Source organism: Labeo rohita, chromosome 17 (genome assembly GCF_022985175.1).
Source record: "Labeo rohita strain BAU-BD-2019 chromosome 17, IGBB_LRoh.1.0, whole genome shotgun sequence".
In the NCBI taxonomy this organism is placed as follows: Eukaryota; Metazoa; Chordata; class Actinopteri; order Cypriniformes; family Cyprinidae; genus Labeo; species Labeo rohita.
The window spans coordinates 5,201,286-5,220,601 of NC_066885.1; the positions used below are offsets into that span (position 1 = coordinate 5,201,286).

Consider the following 19,316-nt stretch of genomic DNA (forward strand, 5'->3'; position numbering starts at 1 on the left):
GAATCCAGAACAATAATGAACACAGAATTTGGTAAAAATAAAACAGAATTTGAGGGAAAAAAATGTATTTCACAGGGCCTTAAAAATTTATTTTTGTTAAACTTTTAATAAATTGCCATTCAATTCTGTAAATTTTATGATTTCAATTAATTAGACACGCGTTTTGATTAATATTTCTTCAATTTAATCATTAAAACATGAAAAAATGTAGATAAATTAAAATGGAAGTTGGAAAAAAATGAATTTTATAGGGCCCTGTTTATGATATTCTGGTCATGCATAGACTGGATAATGTAAAGAAAACATTGAAATGAAGGTGAACTGCTGTTATTTTAACACATTTTAGCAGCTTTTATAATAACTGGGCTTAAATGTATCAAATTCAAAAGTGTAAATTGCCCTTGACAATTTGGGATGGTGATCACATGCATTCTTGAGATTGAGTGCATCCTCTTCACAGCTTTCAATAGATATCATCTCAGCCACACAGTAAATCACATTGTGTGTGCTTTATAAAATAATGCAAACGTGATAATTGATTCTCATTGCTAAAGGCATTCGGTAGTCATCCTGCAGAAGCCGCTTACTTGTTGTGTTTAATGCTTTGTGATTGTACACAATTATGATTTGCAGTCTTTTGGATACAAACCTCACTGATCAGTCACAATAACAGGGTTAATGGCAAATGTATGCTGCCAGTCACGATTAAACCCACATTTATGTGACAAGCCTTTCCTCTCTAATTGGATGTCAGGGGAAATGAGAATATAGGCCTGTAAGCTCCTCATTATTGCAGAATAAAACCTCTCACAGCACCTTCAACAAGTTTATTATTTGATAATACCAAGATGACTGTATTATCCTCCTACCTGCCAAGAAAACAAATAAGTGGACATGAAATATTGATGGAGTTATTGGATTATGTGAGGAAAACAGGTCACAATGGCCAGGTTTTTTTAGCTCAATTCCTGCAAGAAAGACTTTACTGTGACACACCATCAATCTGTTCTTCACACCTGCTCAGAGATGCCTCTGAACTTTTGACTTTTGTGAATGTGCTGTAACTAAAACTACTACAAATCCCTTCAAGAAGATCAGGCCCTTATGGCACACCGTCGTGAAGTGATGGATTTGAATGTCTTTAATAATAACAACTTCTCTCTTTCTCCACAGCCAAGCCATTCACCTCTAAAGTGAAACAGATGCGGTTGCACAAGGAGGACTTTGAGATCCTGAAGGTCATTGGTCGAGGAGCTTTCGGCGAGGTAAGCATGCATCTTGTGTTGAGACTGTGGTGAATTACTGGATCTGAATTCCCATACTATCCATAGTATATGCCAGTGACTCTCAAGTGATGGGTTGCAACCCAAAATGTTCTCATAAGTTTGCTTTTGTGCAATAAACAATTTAGCTATTATGTTGGGGTGTCTAGGGCCCTATGATTTCCGCAATGTGGAATTGTGGAATCCAGTCATAATAACGGAATTTACTGAATAACGTGGAATGTCACGGAATTTGTCAGGGTTTGAATGAATTAATCAAAAGTAGGTCATTACACTTGAATCAAACCACAATATGGACTAGTATCTGTCAATATTACGCCACAAAAATACAATTTTAATCCTGCATGTTCTGCGTGTCTGTTTTAATGAATAGAGCAGACAAGCGGTTTTGTTTACTTCACACACTGAAGCGCGTGTGACGCTTGTGGTGATTTCAGCGTCTGTCGTCTCACTAAATGAGGACATAAATACATAAACAGTATCTCTTGAGAGTCAGTTCATGGGTATTTGACCGTTCCATTTTAGGAAAACTAGCGTTATATCATATACACACAGAAATGTAAAGGTAGACACGGCAACCTGTCAAAATAAAAGTCTGGTTTAACTTGAAGACATTGTGCCAGATTTATATTGCTACTATTACTACTACTACTACTACTACATGGTGAGGAAAAAAATCTAATATTTCATAGGGCCCTAAACATGTCATTTTTGTTAAATCTTTATTAAATTGATGTGAAATTGTATAAGTTTCATGATTTTAATTAATTAGACATGCTCTTTGATTAATACAATTTAATTGAACCATTAAAAATGAGTTGTGACAAATAAAAAATGGGGAAAAAACTGAATCCAGAAAAATTTAAATGGAAAAAAAAAAACGAAATTTGAAAAAAAAAAAAAAAAAAAAATAAAGCGGAATTTTGGAAAAAATAAAACAGCCGTAGTTGTCATTTGATATCTAAAATGTTTTACAATTTTTTTTTTTTTTTAGTATGTAGTTGAGAACTTTCCACTGAACTACATACTTAACAAAATATAGAAGTGTGTGAATTGGGATGTAGCCAATCTGTCGTTTAAGTGCCAGAGAAGTGGTCGGGACCCTTGTGGTGCCATTGTTGTTTTTTGGGCAAAGAATTCATTCACGACCCAAAGGCGTGCCAAGTTATTTTACGTGTCATAAACTGAGTAAAGTACAGTTTGGTACCCCGTGAAAATGTGAAAGTGCTTAACCTGAGCTAACAGTTTCGCAGCCAAAATCAACCTATTTTCACTCTTGCATATTTTATGTTTGCAGAGCGTGACACCGTCACCATCTGCAGAATGAGAGTTACACTGAGCAGATGCCGATGGGTGTCATGCTCTCTGAACGAAGCTCTTTGTAGTTGTCAAGGGGTCGTCTCTGTGTTAAGGTTGACCTGTCACCCCGGCCGCCCCGTGCCGCCCTGATCCTGGTTTCCTAAAGACACTGACAGGAGCCAGGCTGGAGCGCATCGCTTAAATCTCTCATAACATCTGTGGTTCTTCTCTGGTTGATGAGTAATTGATGATTAGCATTCATTTAACCAGTTAAGTGTAGTGATTGTTGATTTAAAAAATTCATAGTTGTGACACAGGCACACATGTACTTTGTTTAAATTTAAAAATTCTAATTTAAATGTAAAAGTGCAAATTCAGTTTTACTTTTTTCATATTTTTTTCCATTTAAATTTTTCTGGATTCCATTTTAATGGTTAAATTAAATGTTAGCAAAGCATGTCTAATTACCTTAATATAACTTTGGTCCTATACAGTTTAATGATTCACTGATTTACAATAATAGTTCCCTATAATATGTTTTATCTTTTGAGTAATTCTGTTTGTTTTTAGTTCTGGATTTATACTATAAATTCTATGTTTATCGATTCCGTCTGTTTTCTGCATTGTAGAAATCATAGGGTCCTATCTTATGGAAGCCCGTTTTCGCCACTGAATAAACTCGCAATTGTGACTTTTGTTTTATCAGAATTGCGTGCTATAATGTCAGAATTGCGAGTTTATCTTTTTTTTTCTTTCTCTCAGAATTGTGACATAAACTCACACAAAGTCAAAACAGCAGGATAGAAACTTGCAATTGCGAGGAAAAAGTCAGAATTGCACTTTTTTCCACCTTTTTTTTCATTTTACAATTCTAACTTTTTCTCACGATTACGAGTTTATGAATTTTGACACTTTTCTTGCAATTCTGACTTTTTCTCAGAATTGTGAGACATAAACTTGCAATTGCGAGTTCTAAAGTCCATTTCTGTGGAGAAATAAGACTGATATGCTCTCAGTATTGCGAGTTTATAAAAAAGTTACGATTGCAAGATATAAACTCGCAATTCTGAAAAAGTCAATAGTGAGTTTATATCTCGCAATTCAGACTTCTTTTTCAGAATTGAGAGTTAAAATCCCTGCAATACTGAATTTTTAAGTTGCAACTGCAAGATTATATCACACAATTCTGAGAAAAATCTATTTTTATATTCGCAATTCTGACTTTATTTCTCATTTCTCACTTCATTACTCACAAATGCATAGATAGATAGATAGAATTAAATAACTACAGAAAACAATAGACTAGACAGAACAGTAGAGCGAACAATAGAACGATAGATAGATCACAAACAACCAGTGAATTAGACTAAGTAACACATGTTTTGGCTGATGCTTTTTCCCCTGGTTTTCATTGCCTTTGATTTGCTCACTCATGTCCTCCCACACATCTTGTACTGTTGACAATGTTATGACAGAAGTTAAATGTCATTTTTGAGTAATAATTACTTTTCCAAAACTGTATTTCAAAGGCTGCATTGTGGGAGTTTGGCCCATGTAAGGCTGTGTGTTTTGAGGGCACAATGCCAGCGCTCTGAATGCTATTTTAAAAGTTACTTTCCAGTCCCTAGGTCTTTTCGATCAGATATTTGCTTAATCTTTTAACAGATACTCTAGTCTTTCTTAGCAGCTGTAAACTGAATTTTAAAGTCTGTGCCTTTGGGATTTGGTTTATTTTAAATCCCTATCAAGCGTATGGAAGAGAGAAGAGCGTGATTTCTGTCTGGATTAATGCTCGTATTCTGACTCGGGCTGGAATGTGCAGACCTCTCAGTGCGTGCTTGTTTTGGCTTATTTTATCGTAGGGAGTGAATCACACCGTTGTTTCGCTTGGACACCTTAAGTTCAAGACAAATATATGTCCATTCCACTTCCCTTCCTTTTCCCATGATGCTTACACTTAAATGTCCGGACCAAACATCCTTTTATTGGTCCATTATGTGCTATTTAGCTGAATGTGTTTGGATCAGTGTTCCCTATAATTTTGTTTTTGCTGAGCAAAACCCATCATTATTACATTATTGTATGTAGTAATAATATAATTTCTATATCTTATGTTTACAATTGAGTTGTATATAAATAATAAAAAAAATAATAATAAAAGATGTTATCGAAAGTGGCTTGGGTCAGATTTCAAAGTCATATTTTGCAGTTCAAAGTTTGATTTATTAAAAAAAATTTGGATTTGGGCTGTCAGTGAAATTGACAGATTGAATTGCTGCCAGTTGGTTGTGTTTTTACTTGTTGAGTCCTGAGTGTGTGTCTTTGTAAAGAATGCTTTTTCCCCCCGGTATGAGTTATATTATGATTTCATAGCTCTCTCTGTGTGTGTGTGTATGTGTGCACCCGCAGTAACCTGACCTGCCCTGTAACTCGAGGTTTACACTCCGCTGTCACTGATAACCACTTCCATGTGTGATCTGGTAATCTAGATGGAACAAAAGGAACACAAAGTGTCTTATCATCTTATCAGGACCTCTAGAAATCCCCTCGTGCCTTCTTAATGGAGAGCTGGGTGTCAGATGTGTGTTTTCCGGTGTGTTGCAGGTAGCAGTTGTAAAGGTGAAGAGTTCAGACAAGGTGTTTGCCATGAAGATCCTCAACAAGTGGGAGATGCTGAAAAGAGCAGAGGTACAAACACTCTCGAATCTTTCCATCTCAAAATGAATTAGTTTGTTAAGATAAGCTTAATTTTGAGGGTTAAATGTAAATGAATTTTCCTTGTTATTTCCAGACGGCATGTTTCCGGGAGGAGCGGGATGTGCTGGTGAATGGGGACTGTCAGTGGATCACCAGACTGCACTATGCCTTTCAGGATGATAACTTCCTGGTAGGCTTCAGCCCTCCGAGTGCCCCTCACTTCACATTAACAGATCTATCTTTCTGTCTATATATCTATATATCTGTCTGTCTGCCATTCTCTTTATCATTGTTCTGTCTATCTATCTATCTGTCTGTCTATCTATCTATGTCTATCTGTCCGTCCGTCCGTCCGTCCTCCTGCCTGTTTGTCTGTCTGTCCATCCGTCATTATGTCTGTCTGCCTGTCGTTCTATCATCCTCTCTACCTATCTGTCTGTCCGTCCGTCCGTCCGTCCATCAGCCCCTCCATCCGTCCTTATATCTATCTGTCTGTTGTTCTAATGATCATTCTATTGTTCTGTCATTCTCTCTATCTATCTGTCCGTCCATCCATCGTTGTATCTATCTGTCTGTCGTTCTAACGGTCATTCTATTGTTCTGTCATTCTCTCTATCTGTCGTTCTGTCTGTCCATCCGTCAGTTCGTCAGTCTGTCCATCTGTTCATCTGTCATTATATCTGTCTGTCATTGTAACGATCATTCTATTGTTCTATCTGTCTGTCCATCCGTTGTTATATCTGTCTGTTGTTCTAATGATCTATCTGTCTCTCTATCTGTCTGCCGGTCGTTCTGTCTGTCTGTCCATCCATTCCGTTAGTCCATCGTTCTGTCTGTCCTTCAGTCCATCCATCGTTTGTTATATCTATCTGTCTGTCGTTTTAATAATCATTCTATTGTTCTATCTTTCTATCATTCTCTCTATCTGTCTGTCTGTCCGTCTGTCATTCTGTCTGTCTGTCCGTCCATTGTAATATCTATCTGTCTGTCATTCTAACGATCATTCTATCATTCTCTGTATCTATCTGTCTGTCTGTCCGTCATTCTGTCTGTCCACCCGTCCATCCGTCGTTGTATCTATGTCTGTAGTTCTAAGGATCATTCTATCATTCTCTCTATCTGTCTGTCTGTCCATCCATTGTAATATCTATCTGTCTGTCGTTCTAACAATCATTCTATCATTCTCTCTATCTGTCTGTCTGTCTGTCATTCTGTCTGTCCACCCGTCCATCCGTCGTTGTATCTATGTCTGTAGTTCTAACGATCATTCTGTCATTCTCTCTATCTATCTGTCTGTCTGTCTGTCATTCTGTCTGTCCACCCGTCCATCCATCGTTGTATGTCTGCTGTTCTAATGATCATTTTATAATTATCAGTCTATCTGTCCGTCCGTCCATTTGTCATTGTATCTGTCTGTCTGTCGTTCTAACGATCATTCTGTTGTTCTATCATTCTGTCATTCTCTGTCTGTCGTTCAGTGACTTTGTTGTTATATCTGTCTGTCATTCTAACAATCATTCTATCGTTCTATCATTCTCTCTATCTAACTGACTGTCTGTTGTTCTGTCTGTCCATTAGTCCATTCTTCCAACATTATATCTATCTGTATGTCATTCTAACAATCTTTAGTCGTTCTATCATTCTCTATCTACCTGTCCGTCTGTACGTCATTATATCTTCCTGTCAATCGTTATATCTCTTTCTGACGTTCAAAATATCAATTCTATTGTTCTATCATTCTGTCTTTCTCTGTCTGTCTTTCCATCAGCCAGTCCGTCCACTTGTCCGTTCTTATATCTGCCTGTCTGTCTGCCTATCTGTCAGTCATTCTGTCATTCTATTGTTATATCCATCTATCGTTCTAACAATCATTTCATCAGTTGTTCTGTCGATCGTTCTGTCGATCTGTCTGTCGCTCTAACAATCGTTCTGTCATTATCTGTCTGTTGTTTTATCATTATATCTGTCTGTCGTTCTAACGATCATTCTGTTTATCTCTCTGTCATTGTATCTATCTGTCTGTCTGTCACTCTGTCATTCTACCGATGTCATCAGTCATTCTCTTTCTATCTATCTGTCTCTGTTCATCTAGCTATCCGTCTATTTATCTATCCATCTATTTATCTATCTATCATTCTAGCTAGCTAGATATCATTTCATTGTGCTATTTATCGGTGACTCTAACTTTCAGTGTACAGTTCCAGGCCTGCACATTTCTGTTGTATCTGGTGTCTGTCTGCATTTACATCGTTTAGTTCTGACATATCTGTCTTCTGCAGTACCTGGTAATGGATTACTACGTGGGTGGTGACCTCTTGACTCTTCTCAGCAAGTTTGAGGACCGTTTACCAGAGGAGATGGCCCGATTCTACCTGGCAGAGATGGTTATAGCGATCGATTCTGTGCATCAGCTCCACTATGTCCACAGGTGAGACTGTTCTGCTCACAAACTGTCCTGGTTTTACATTTTTTACTTTTTTGTGTTTCTGCTTCACGGCATTGTGACATTTGGAGCAAATTGCATGGAAATAATTTGCGTGTGCCGGTCTGTGGGAATGTGAGTTCTTTTGAGAACACAGGAAGTGACTAAATTGTTCTGATTTCAACAATCACAGAGGACATTTCAGTGCTTGCTAAGTTGCTGTTGCCTTCTATACATGGAGTGCACTTCCAGGGATAACGCTCGTAGGCGCCTGGCCTCTAAGATGTGGCTCCGGTGGAATTGATTTATTCTGGTCTTACTAATTGCAGGCTGCTGCTGCGGAGCCCAGCAGCGGTCCGTGCGTACAGTATGCGCTCTGGGAACTCAAATAAGAACTGTAATTACAAGTTTAGCCGCCCCGGCCGTGAGAGATTTGTTTTGGACAGCTTAAAAGAGGTATGATACTGTGGGCAACTCCCTTCCAAAGAAGGGGAAAATAGACGAAGTTCCATTTTTACCCACGTTTAAGTGCGTTGTTCAGTTTTGGACAGAATTACTCAAGCTTGAAATGAATAGTTACATAACCTCATCTATAGTAAAACTCGAAGCTAAACTTTAGGTGCTGAGTAGACCGGATTGACAAAGGGGCGGGTCTTCCATTGTTGTCATTTATGCAGGAAGTTGCCTATTTGTGTGCCAGGCTGTGAATTTCCTGTCATTCTGTCCCCCATGCTGGATGCTTTACAGTTCAGCAACTCTGTTACGTATCTTTCGCTAACAGCGGTTTTGCTTTCTCAGGTGCTTATTCACTATAAGAATATAAAGCTCATGTTTTTCCCCTGCAGCAGCGTGCTTGTGTTGATGCGCTTTATCTACATTCCTGCTGTCCAGTTAAAGCTGTTTGCGTTTGAGTGGTAGTCAGCGCTCACACCATATGTTCAGTGATAAACTGTGACACATTTTAGCCAAGACAGCTGTTCCTCTTATCTTGCATCTCTCTTATGTGAATGCACTCGCATGGCTGCTTGGAGTTTTCATGGTGTGATTAGGAAGAATTTTAGAAAAGAAGAAAATAAGTCAACATGAAATTGAAACGGACCCCATATACTTTCTGAACACATGCATTCAAACCTTCAAACCTTTAATTTCATAGGGATAAACTAAAAATTGAAAGTGTCAACATCCTTGTTTCTTTATAAGGACAACTGGGAATAGTTGTATGCTCATCTCCAGTCGACTGGACTCCATGTTTGTAACCTAAGCGCGGTGTTGTCCACTGCACTGACCTGTTCACCAGAGGTCAGCGCTTCACCTCTCACATTGCTTTCATTCCACATGCACGCAGGTATGTGACACGCCCCGGACCAACCCTTTAAACACCAGCAGACCAGCAGTAACCATCTCCTGAATGCAGGTTATTTTGAGCGCCTCCCCTCAGCGTCTGGCTATGAGCGAGTCTGGCCAGCGTATAACACTCATATTCCTCCGAGAGCTCAGCGGCGTGTCTGGGATTTTGACACCTCGTTGTCACTTCTGAGGCTCTGACAGCCACGCCACTGCCATATGCAGTCTGGCTCTGCTCTGGTCATGTGAGCTCCAGTGGTTTGACTCTTATTGGCAGTCGATGCATTGATTTTCTGCTCATTTGCATAAAGTTAAACGTTTCATTATGTGACCCTGGACCACAAAACCAGTCATAAGGGTCAATTTTTTAAATCTGATCAATTAAAATATTGAGAAAATTGTCTTTAAAGTTGTCCAAATGAAGTTCTTAGCAATGCATATTACTAATCAAATATTAAGTTTTGATATATTTACGGTAGGAAATTGACAAAATATCTTCATGAAACATGATTTTTACTTAATATCCTAATGATTTCGATTAAAAAAAAAATCGATAATTTTGACCCATACAATGTGTTGTTGGCTATTGCTACAAATATACCCATGCTACTTCCGACTGGTTTTGTGGTCCAGGGTCACATATTGGCAACATTTACAGATGTTGCTTGAAATCTCTAACTTTAAATAAAATGGTCGCTTTCCCTCGACTAGCTGTCTGGTTTTAGGATACGATTATTATTTTGTAATGCTGTATTGGCTGTTTTGATTTGCCAGAGAATTACATGTAGCCGTTAAGAAATGATTGTTAAATTCACAGGAAGGCTCATTAATGAGGCCTATTTTTAGGACCATCAAGATTTTTTTGTATTGTGACAATTAAACACATTTTCTACACCAAAGTTTTATTACTGCAAATGGTCGACATTTTACCTTTGAGATTTTTTTTTTAACCTGCATTTTCTATTTTTCCAATTACTTTATTTTATTTTATTTTATAAATGTTTATCTTACATATATATATATATATATATGTATGTGTGTGTATATATATATATATATATATATATATATATATATATACATATACAGTGGGTACGGAAAGTATTCAGACCCCCTTAAATTTTTCACTCTTTGTTATATTGCAGCCATTTGCTAAAATCATTTAAGTTCATTTTTTTTCCTCATTAATGTACACACAGCACCCCATATTGACAGAAAAAAACAGAATTGTTGACATTTTTGCAGATTTATTAAAAAAGAAAAACTGAAATATCACATGGTCCTAAGTATTCAGACCCTTTGCTTAGTATTTAGTAGAAGCACCCTTTTGATCTAATACAGCCATGAGTCTATTTGGGAAAGATGCAACAAGTTTTTCACACCTGGATTTGGGGATCCTCTGCCATTCCTCCTTGCAGATCCTCCCCAGTTCTGTCAGGTTGGATGGTAAACGTTGGTGGACAGCCATTTTTAGGTCTCTCCAGAGATGCTCAATTGGGTTTAAGTCAGGGCTCTGGCTGGGCCATTCAAGAACAGTCACGGCGTTGTTGTGAAGCCACTCCTTCATTATTTTAGCTGTGTGCTTAGGGTCATTGTCTTGTTGGAAGGTAAACCTTCGGCCCAGTCTGAGGTCCTGAGCACTCTGGAGAAGGTTTTCATCCAGGATATCCCTGTACTTGGCCGCATTCATCTTTCCCTCGATTGCAACCAGTCGTCCTGTCCCTGCAGCTGAAAAACACCCCCACAGCATGATGCTGCCACCACCATGCTTCACTGCTGGGACTGTATTGGACAGGTGATGAGCAGTGCCTGGTTTTCTCCACACATACCGCTTAGAATTAAGGCCAAAAAAGTTCTATCTTGGTCTCATCAGACCAGAGAATCTTATTTCTCACCATCTTGGAGTCCTTCAGGTGTTTTTTTTAGCAAACTCCATGCAGCTTTCATGTGTCTTGCACTGAGGAGAGGCTTCCGTCGGGCCACTCTGCCATAAAGCCCCGACTGGTGGAGGGCTGCAGTGATGGTTGACTTTCTACAACTTTCTCCCATCTCCCGACTGCATCTCTGGAACTCAGCCACAGTGATCTTTGGGTTCTTCTTTACCTCTCTCACCAAGGCTCTTCTCCCCCGATAGCTCAGTTTGGCCGGACGGCCAACTCTAGGAAGGGTTTCTGGTCGTCCCAAACGTCTTCCATTTAAGGATTATGGAGACTGTGGTCTTAGGAACCTTAAGTGCAGCAGAAATTTTTTTGTAACCTTGGCCAGATCTGTGCCTTGCCACAATTCTGTCTCTGAGCTCTTCAGGCAGTTCCTTTGACCTCATGATTCTCATTTGCTCTGACATGCACTGTGAGCTGTAAGGTCTTATATAGACAGGTGTGTGGCTTTCCTAATCAAGTCCAATCAGTATAATCAAACACAGCTGGACTCAAATGAAGGTGTAGAACCATCTCAAGGATGATCAGAAGAAATGGACAGCACCTGAGTTAAATATATGAGTGTCACAACAAAGGGTCTGAATACTTAGGACCATGTGATATTTTAGTTCTTCTTTTTTAATAAATCTGCAAAAATGTCAACAATTCTGTGTTTTTCTGTCAATATGGGGTGCTGTGTGTACATTATTGAGGAAAAAAAATGAACTTAAATGATTTTAGCAAATGGCTGCAATATAACAAAGAGTGAAAAATTTAAGGGGGTCTGAATACTTTCCGTACCCACTGTATATATATACATATATATATATATATGTATATGTGTATATGTGTATATATATATGTGTATATGTATATGTGTATATATATATGTGTATATATTACAGTAATACGTTTATTTATGGTACAATTGGGAACGTCTAAGTGCAAAATATCTTAATAGTCCTAATAATAGGTTTTTTTTTTTTAATGCAATATAGAATTTCACATTTTTTTTCTTTTGATTTTGAAGTGAAATATAACTTGAATGTGCTCTTGGCATGGTTTTGTAGAGTTGGGTGGGTTATGTTCAGATTGCCATTTTGTTAGGCCAAGATGATATCTGCAGATGTTTTTGCATCTGTGCTGGTTTGGAAGAAAATCTGTTTCTGCGGTATCCCACAATGCAGTGGGCTTAACTTGACCTGCCATTTCCAAAGGGGTGGATTACACAAACATTATCAACCACAATTTTGAACATCTCCTTTGCGTGTTATAATTTGATCAGTCGTTCTTGACACAAAATTGGATTAAAAAATGGAAAATAACTATATTTTTGAGATGAGCACAATTTGCAAAATTAAATGTGTGAAACAGTGTAGCATACTAACGATTGAAACGTATATATATATATATATATATATATATATATATATTCCATTCTGAACATAATGTCGTGACATCCTTATGGGTTTCTGATTCGGGGTGTGGTGTGGCACAGCTGCACAGCCTCTTGGGATCACCAAGATCGTCCATCTTTGCCTGGAATTTCAGGAGCTCCCAGAGGAATGAACAGCACTGCAGCTTCTGTGGCAAAATCTCAAGCCCAGATCCTCGACCACATCACTGATCACCATCGCAGGAGAAAGCCCCCTCGCATTCCTGCGGTCTCCTTTAGCAGGAAGCCGACACTGAAGTCAGCAGTAAACTACTTAGTGACCTTTGTATGGCTGTTCACAGCTTCCTCTTCTTACAGTCTAGCAACTGTAAGGCTCCAGTTTATGAAGCACAATCACTGTCCAACTGGAGGAAGCCATCAGTTACTGTAAGCTATTGTAATTTAAGAATGTGAAGTTTTGTCTCTTCTTGTCTTCTCAGGGGTGTTTTGGATGGGGAATTAACCTCTCCATCACAGCTCTGTTCCAAGCGATTGTGTAATCTGGGTTAATATTGATTCAGGTGTGCATGTTTTCTGCTCGAATGAGTTGTTGGCGGAGAAAATCAGGCCTGGAGCTCATTGTGATCTTGAGGTCGGCCTCTATCGCTTTGACAAACACACCCTTCAGTCATTATGAAGCTCCTGAGATCTTCACTCTAGTGTGTAAGCTTGGTTTGTTTGTGCTTAATCCAGTTATTGACCTTATCCTGGACTGTGTGCAGATATTGATCAGAATTCCTTAAGTTCCACCCCTTTTCCCTCTCTCTCGGGACGATAACCTGATGGGTCGGACGGGTCCTCAGGGTCTCTGAGAGTTGACTGCCAATAGCTGTCATTAGATAATGACTGGAAACGCCTTAGTCAGCGTCCTTACGGATAACAGTCGATTGTTTTTGGTTCTTTATTCTTTTTTTGGACTGGGAATTAAATGAGCTTTAATGAATATGTGGCTTTGTTCGTCTAAGGCTATAATTGTGGAATTTGGGATGTTCAAACTAAAAACTGTGGTGCTATGAAACTTAAAGTCATAGGCTACCCAAAAATGAACATTCCGTCATTGTTTACTCTCTCTGTCTTTCCAAACCTGTATGACTGACTTTTTGCGGTGGAACGCTAAACAAAATATTCTGAAGAATGTTGGTAACCAAACAGTTTTTGTTCCCATTGACTTCCGTTGTATTATTTTTACCATATAATATCAGTGTTATTTATTTTATTTGTCTATTTAATTATTAATATATTTAATTTTTTTATTTTCTTACATAAAATGTATGTATTGCACACTGAGTCTAAAAATTTCGTTTGCATTTTTTTTGTATTCGTCATCCTTTCCTGTCAAAATGCTTGCTACTGATGCGGACAGTCGAACCTGATTTAAACTTTTTTATGATGGTGGACGAATGTATTATTTATTTATGTATTTATTTTTTAACGTGCAAAAATTTTGGACGAGAATTTCGGACTCTGTGTTCAAACACCTTAGTAGTCAAAAGTTTTTGAACAGTAAGATTTTTTATGTTTTTTAAAAAAGTCTCTTCTGCTCATCAAGCCTGGATTTATTTGATTCAAACACTAAAAATTAGACCTTTTTTTTTTTCCTATTTAAAATGACTGTTTTCTATGTGAATATATTTTAAAACGTAATTTATTCCTGTGATTCCAAAGCTGAATTTTTAGCATCATTACTGTAGTCACATGATCCTTCAGAAATCATTGTAACATTGTGATTTGCTGCTCAACATTTATAATAGTTGTTTAAATCAGCTGAGTAGCATTTTTGTCAGGTTTCTTTGATTTGAAAGTTCAGAGGAACAGAATTTATCAAAAATAGAAATCTTTTGTAACATTAAAAATGTCTTTATCATCATTTTTGATCAAGTTAAAGCATCTTCGCTAAATAAAAGTATTAATTTCTATAAATTCTTCTCCAAAAAACTCCAAGCTTTTGAAAGGAATAGTGTATAATGTTACAAAAGATTTTTATTTCAGATAAATGCAGATCTTTAGATCTTTCTAGTCATTAAATAATCCTAAAAAAGTAGCTGTTTTAAATAATAATGATGATAATAATAATAATAATAATAATAAAATGTTTCTTGAACAGCAAATCAGCATATTAGAATGATTTCTGAAGACTGGATTAATGATGCTAAATATTTAGCTTTGATCACAAAAATAAATTACTTTCTGAAATATATTTAAATAGAAAACAGCTATTTTGAATAGTAAAAAATATTTCATAATTGTACTGTTTTTGCTATACTTTGAATCAATGAGGTCTTGATGAGCAGAAGAGCTTTCTTTGAAAAAACATTAACAATTTTACTGTTCAAAAACTGGGGTAGTGTATGTATGTATACATCTATGTCCTGTTGTTCTGGGATGCAGTGACTTCACTGTTCACACGCTTGTTGTATATTCAGGACGTTTTTAAGTCATTTTAGGTGCATTTAAGAAAAACAGCACCTGTTAAGGAAGTTGCGGCCTAGTGTAAACCACTAAACAGGATGTGGTGTAAAACCTGAAGGAAGTGGTTCACCACTGCTAGTTGTTCTACTCCTCATAGGAAGTCATGTCTCATTTCCAGGAAATGAGACACTGTTCTTTGTGAGAGTCTCAGTGTGACGGACATGAAGCTGTCTGATAGTATGGCTGGACAGCTGACCGTCGGAGATGTTAGTGGTCAGTAAGCTATGACGCTTCTATCTGTCTGTTTGAAGTCAGGGCAGATGGTGTCCACAGATCAACTGTGCTCTGTTAAAGCAGGATTACCTCCCTTCGTTTGACCGCTTGTCCTCTAACACTGTTTTGTGTGTGTTATGAAGGCTTGATGCACAACGCTGGCATCCTTGACTCCTTATTTGTTGATATGTAGCTAATTTGTTTATGTGAAGTGTCTGAGAAATGGGTGCTTTGTCTGGAATGCTCTTAACAAAAGGATTTAAAGCCAGCTGGACCAGAAAGTGAGATGGACTGATGGACACTTATTTTTATTTTATTTTATTTTATTTTATTTTTTTTATTTTAAGTATAATATTTATTATTTTCTTTATTATTTATTTATTTTATTTTATTTATAATATATTTAATTTATAATATATTTTCACTGACCAGTAAACAGAAGGATTTAAAGCCAGCTGGACCAGAAAGTTAGGTGGACTAATGGACATACATTTTTTTAATTTAATTTAATTTAATTTAATTTAATTTAATTTAAAGTGTAATATTTATTGTTTTCTTTATTATTTTATTTTATTTATAATATATTAATATTATTAATATTAATATATTTTTTATTTTATTTTTTTTTTATCACTTACCAGTAAACAGAAGGATTTAAAGCCAGCTGGACCAGAAAGTTAGATGGACTAATGGACACATTTTTTTTTAATTTAATTTAATTTAATTTAATTTAATTTAATTTAAAGTGTAATATTTATTATTTTCTTTATTATTTATTTTAATTTTATTTATAATATATTTAATGTCCAGGACTGCTCATTTTTGTTGCCCATTTTTATTGTGAATAGCACTTAACTTTAAAAGTTTTGTGAACAGCAGGAAGGAGTTTTTTCCCCCCATCTGTCTTTGTGAAAAGAGAAAATCAGGAAGAGAAAATAGCTGCTAGTAGTCATCACTGTAAGTGGCCTATTTGCGGAAGGGTTGGGGGGGATGTTTGCTGTTTTGTCCACCCCCCTTCCACTCGCGAGACTGACAAATAACAAATAGACGCAAGAGAAAGGAATGCTGGGTCATGCTAAAGGCCATCAGTGTTTACTGTTTACGCATTTATAGGGAAAATTGCAGGGTTTTAAGTACAGCTCATGACTTTGGACCGCCTAGCCATGGGAAACTGTTGCAGTTCATTCAGTGCTCTCTCTTTCTGGCAATGCAAATTCAACAGTGCTTTATTGGCATGACAAAAAGTTAGTGTTAGGGGTTTATTCAAATCAGCACAAGCACTGCTAATAGCGACGGTCGCCTTTGCAAACACAATTAATAACAGTGCAAAGTAAACTAAGAACTAACTAAGAGTCTCTCTCACGATGTTAATATAAGGAATGTGTGGAATTCGGTCTCTCTCAGTATCTTGGCAGTACGACTCTCTTTTTCTGTAAACACAGCAGCTTGTCTGATAAGAGTTTCCAGTGGTTTTGCCGTCATGCTGTGAGGTTGGCATCAGACGCTTGCCTTAATAGGACATCACATTTCTCCCAGGCTCCATCCTTATTACTCTTCTGTATTTATTATTTATCGATTTATTTTTTGTGGAAGTCTGTTTTTAAATTACTCCTTTTCTCCCTTGGACATTCCCTTAGTTTCTTTTTCCATCTCCATTTTTGTCATTTCCTCTAGGAGGTCAACTAGTTTTCTTTTCCTTTGTTATTATATTGCACATCAGTATAACTCAATACTAAACATGTTAATTGTACAAAATAATCAGAAGAGCAACACTGAAATGTATTAATGCGTTAGTTATTGGTTACTTTGTTTAATGCTCTCAGCAGCCAATAACCATGTTATTTTTTTTTATAATCCGGGTCATATTTTCATTAGCCTTATGTAGCTTTGTTACTGGTTTTCTAGGATGTCTGTATAGGCTGTCAAAAAAAAGGCTGATGGATCTATTCATCTTTCTGTCCTATTACTTTCATTTAGCATTGTTTTCCACCTACTCTCATTGGCCCAATCAGAACAGATCTGAGGCCCGTTTGTGAGAACCACAGCTGCAGATCTCCATCATCTATCCATTTCTGGCACTGGTGCTCACCCCAGATTTTCCGCTCAGATCTGGGTTGCATTGTCAGTTCACGTGTCCTCCGGATGCATCCCACTTGACTCATTCTCCTCTCTTTCATTTCTTCACTCCTTCTCTCTAACTTGTAGTCTTCTCTCTGTGTGAGAACTCAGACAACTCCTATGTGGCCTGTCAAGAAAGACATCTTATTATATATATATATATATATATATGTGTATATGTATATGTATATGTATATGTATGTATGTGTGTGTGTGTGTGTGTGTGATCACATTTTTGATTATGATTTATTTATTTATTTATTTATTCATTTATCATCATCATCAGAGTCAGTATAAATCTAAAATATATATAAAATATAATAATATATTTTAATGGAAAATTGTAGAAATTAATACTTTTATTTAGCAAGGATGCTTTAAATTGATCAAAAGTGAAAGAAGTGAGGGAAAGCAGTTATTTTAAATAGTAAAAATATTTCAAAATTGTACTGTTTTTGCTGTACTTTGGATCAAATAAATGCAGGCTTGGTGAGCAGAAGAGACTTAAAAACCATAAGAAATTTTACTGTTCAAAAACTTTTGACTTGTAGAGTATACTGTTCAAAATCTGGGGTAGATAAGATTTTTTTTAAAGGAGAACTCCACTTCCAGAACAACAGTTCACAAATAATTTACTCATCCCCTTGTCATCCAAGATGTTTATGTCTTTCTGTCTTCATTCGTGAAGAAATTATGGTTTTTGAGGAAAGCATTTTAGGTCGTTCATTGGTGCCCCGATTTTGAACTTCCGAAATGTAGTTTTAAATGCAGCTTCAAAGGGCTCTAAAGATCCCAGCTGAGGAAGAAGGGTCTTATCTAGCGAAATGATCAGTCTTTTTTTTTTCGGAAAATATGTATATTTTTTTTTATACTTTTTATTGTTTTTATTATTGTTTTTATGATTATTCTACTTTTTATTACTATGATTATACTACATTTTATGTAAAGCACTTTGAATTACCTTTGTGTATGAAATGTGCTATATAAATAAACTTGCCTTGCCTTGCCTTGCCTTGCCTAAGCACAAAAGCTCCTGTGGCACAGGCTCTGGGATGCACGTTCACGACACTACGTACTATTGAATCACGTCGAAAGGTCACGCGGATCGTAGGCGGAATTACAGACCCAGTGTTTCCAAAGTAAACGCACAAAGTCTAAGAAAGTGCAAGCAATTTTTTAAACCCTGTTTACAAACAAAAAGGTACAAAGATGTCCTCCTCTCAAGTTGTAGGAGAAAATAAGATGGAGTTTTTTTGCCATACTCAGTACACAGACGATGAACTTAAAATTTGATTCGTAGTTGTGATGGGAAGTTCAGATCATTTTACCGACTCAGACCTTTGAGTCTCGTTCAGCAAAATGAACAAATCTTTTTTCTAGTCATTTCGTTCATTTTAGCAAAACCTAATCAAAATGTTATGTGTTACTTCCCTAACACATCTACTGCTTACACAAACTTTGATCACACTACAAACAAGACAAAACTATAATGTTCAAAATGAAAGAATCGATCAAGAACGACCCATTACTAATTCGTAGCATCGTGGACACACATCCCAGAGCTAGTGCTAAACAAGCTTTTGGGGGAAAAAAAAAAAAATTACAGATTGTTACGCTAGATAAGACCCTTCTTCCTCGGCTGGGATCATTTAGAGACCTTTGAAGCTGCATTTAAACTACATTTTGGAATTTCAAAATCGGGGCACCTATGAAGTCCGCTATATGGAGAAAAATCCTGAAATGTTTTCCTCAGAAACCATAATTTCTTTACGACTGAAGACAGAAAGACATGAAAATTTTGGATGGCAAGGGGGTGAGTAAATTATTTGTAAATTATCATTCTGGAAGTGAAGTTCTCCTTTAATGTTTTTAAAAGGCGGCTCACAAATGCTGCATTTATTTGATTTAACGATAATATTGTGAACTATCATTCCAATTTTAAATAACTGTTTTGTATTTTAATATATTTTAACATGTAATTTATTCCTGTGATGCAAAGCTGAATTTTCAGAATCATTACTCGTCTTCAGTGTCACGTGATCCTTCAGAAATCATTCTAATATGCTGATTTGCTGCTCAAGAAACATTTCTAATTATTATCAATGTTGAAAACAGTTGTG

General features: G+C 36.8%; 1 protein-coding gene across 1 annotated transcript in view; it reads left to right on the forward strand.

Moving 5' to 3' along the window:
• Window positions 1-19,316, forward strand: part of cdc42bpaa (CDC42 binding protein kinase alpha (DMPK-like) a) — a 70,114-nt gene that overhangs the window by 9,503 nt on the left and 41,295 nt on the right. The window contains 4 exon segments of the mRNA XM_051133037.1: window positions 1,174-1,265; window positions 5,187-5,270; window positions 5,374-5,469; window positions 7,559-7,707. Of these exon segments, the coding sequence (XP_050988994.1) occupies window positions 1,174-1,265; window positions 5,187-5,270; window positions 5,374-5,469; window positions 7,559-7,707 (421 nt within the window).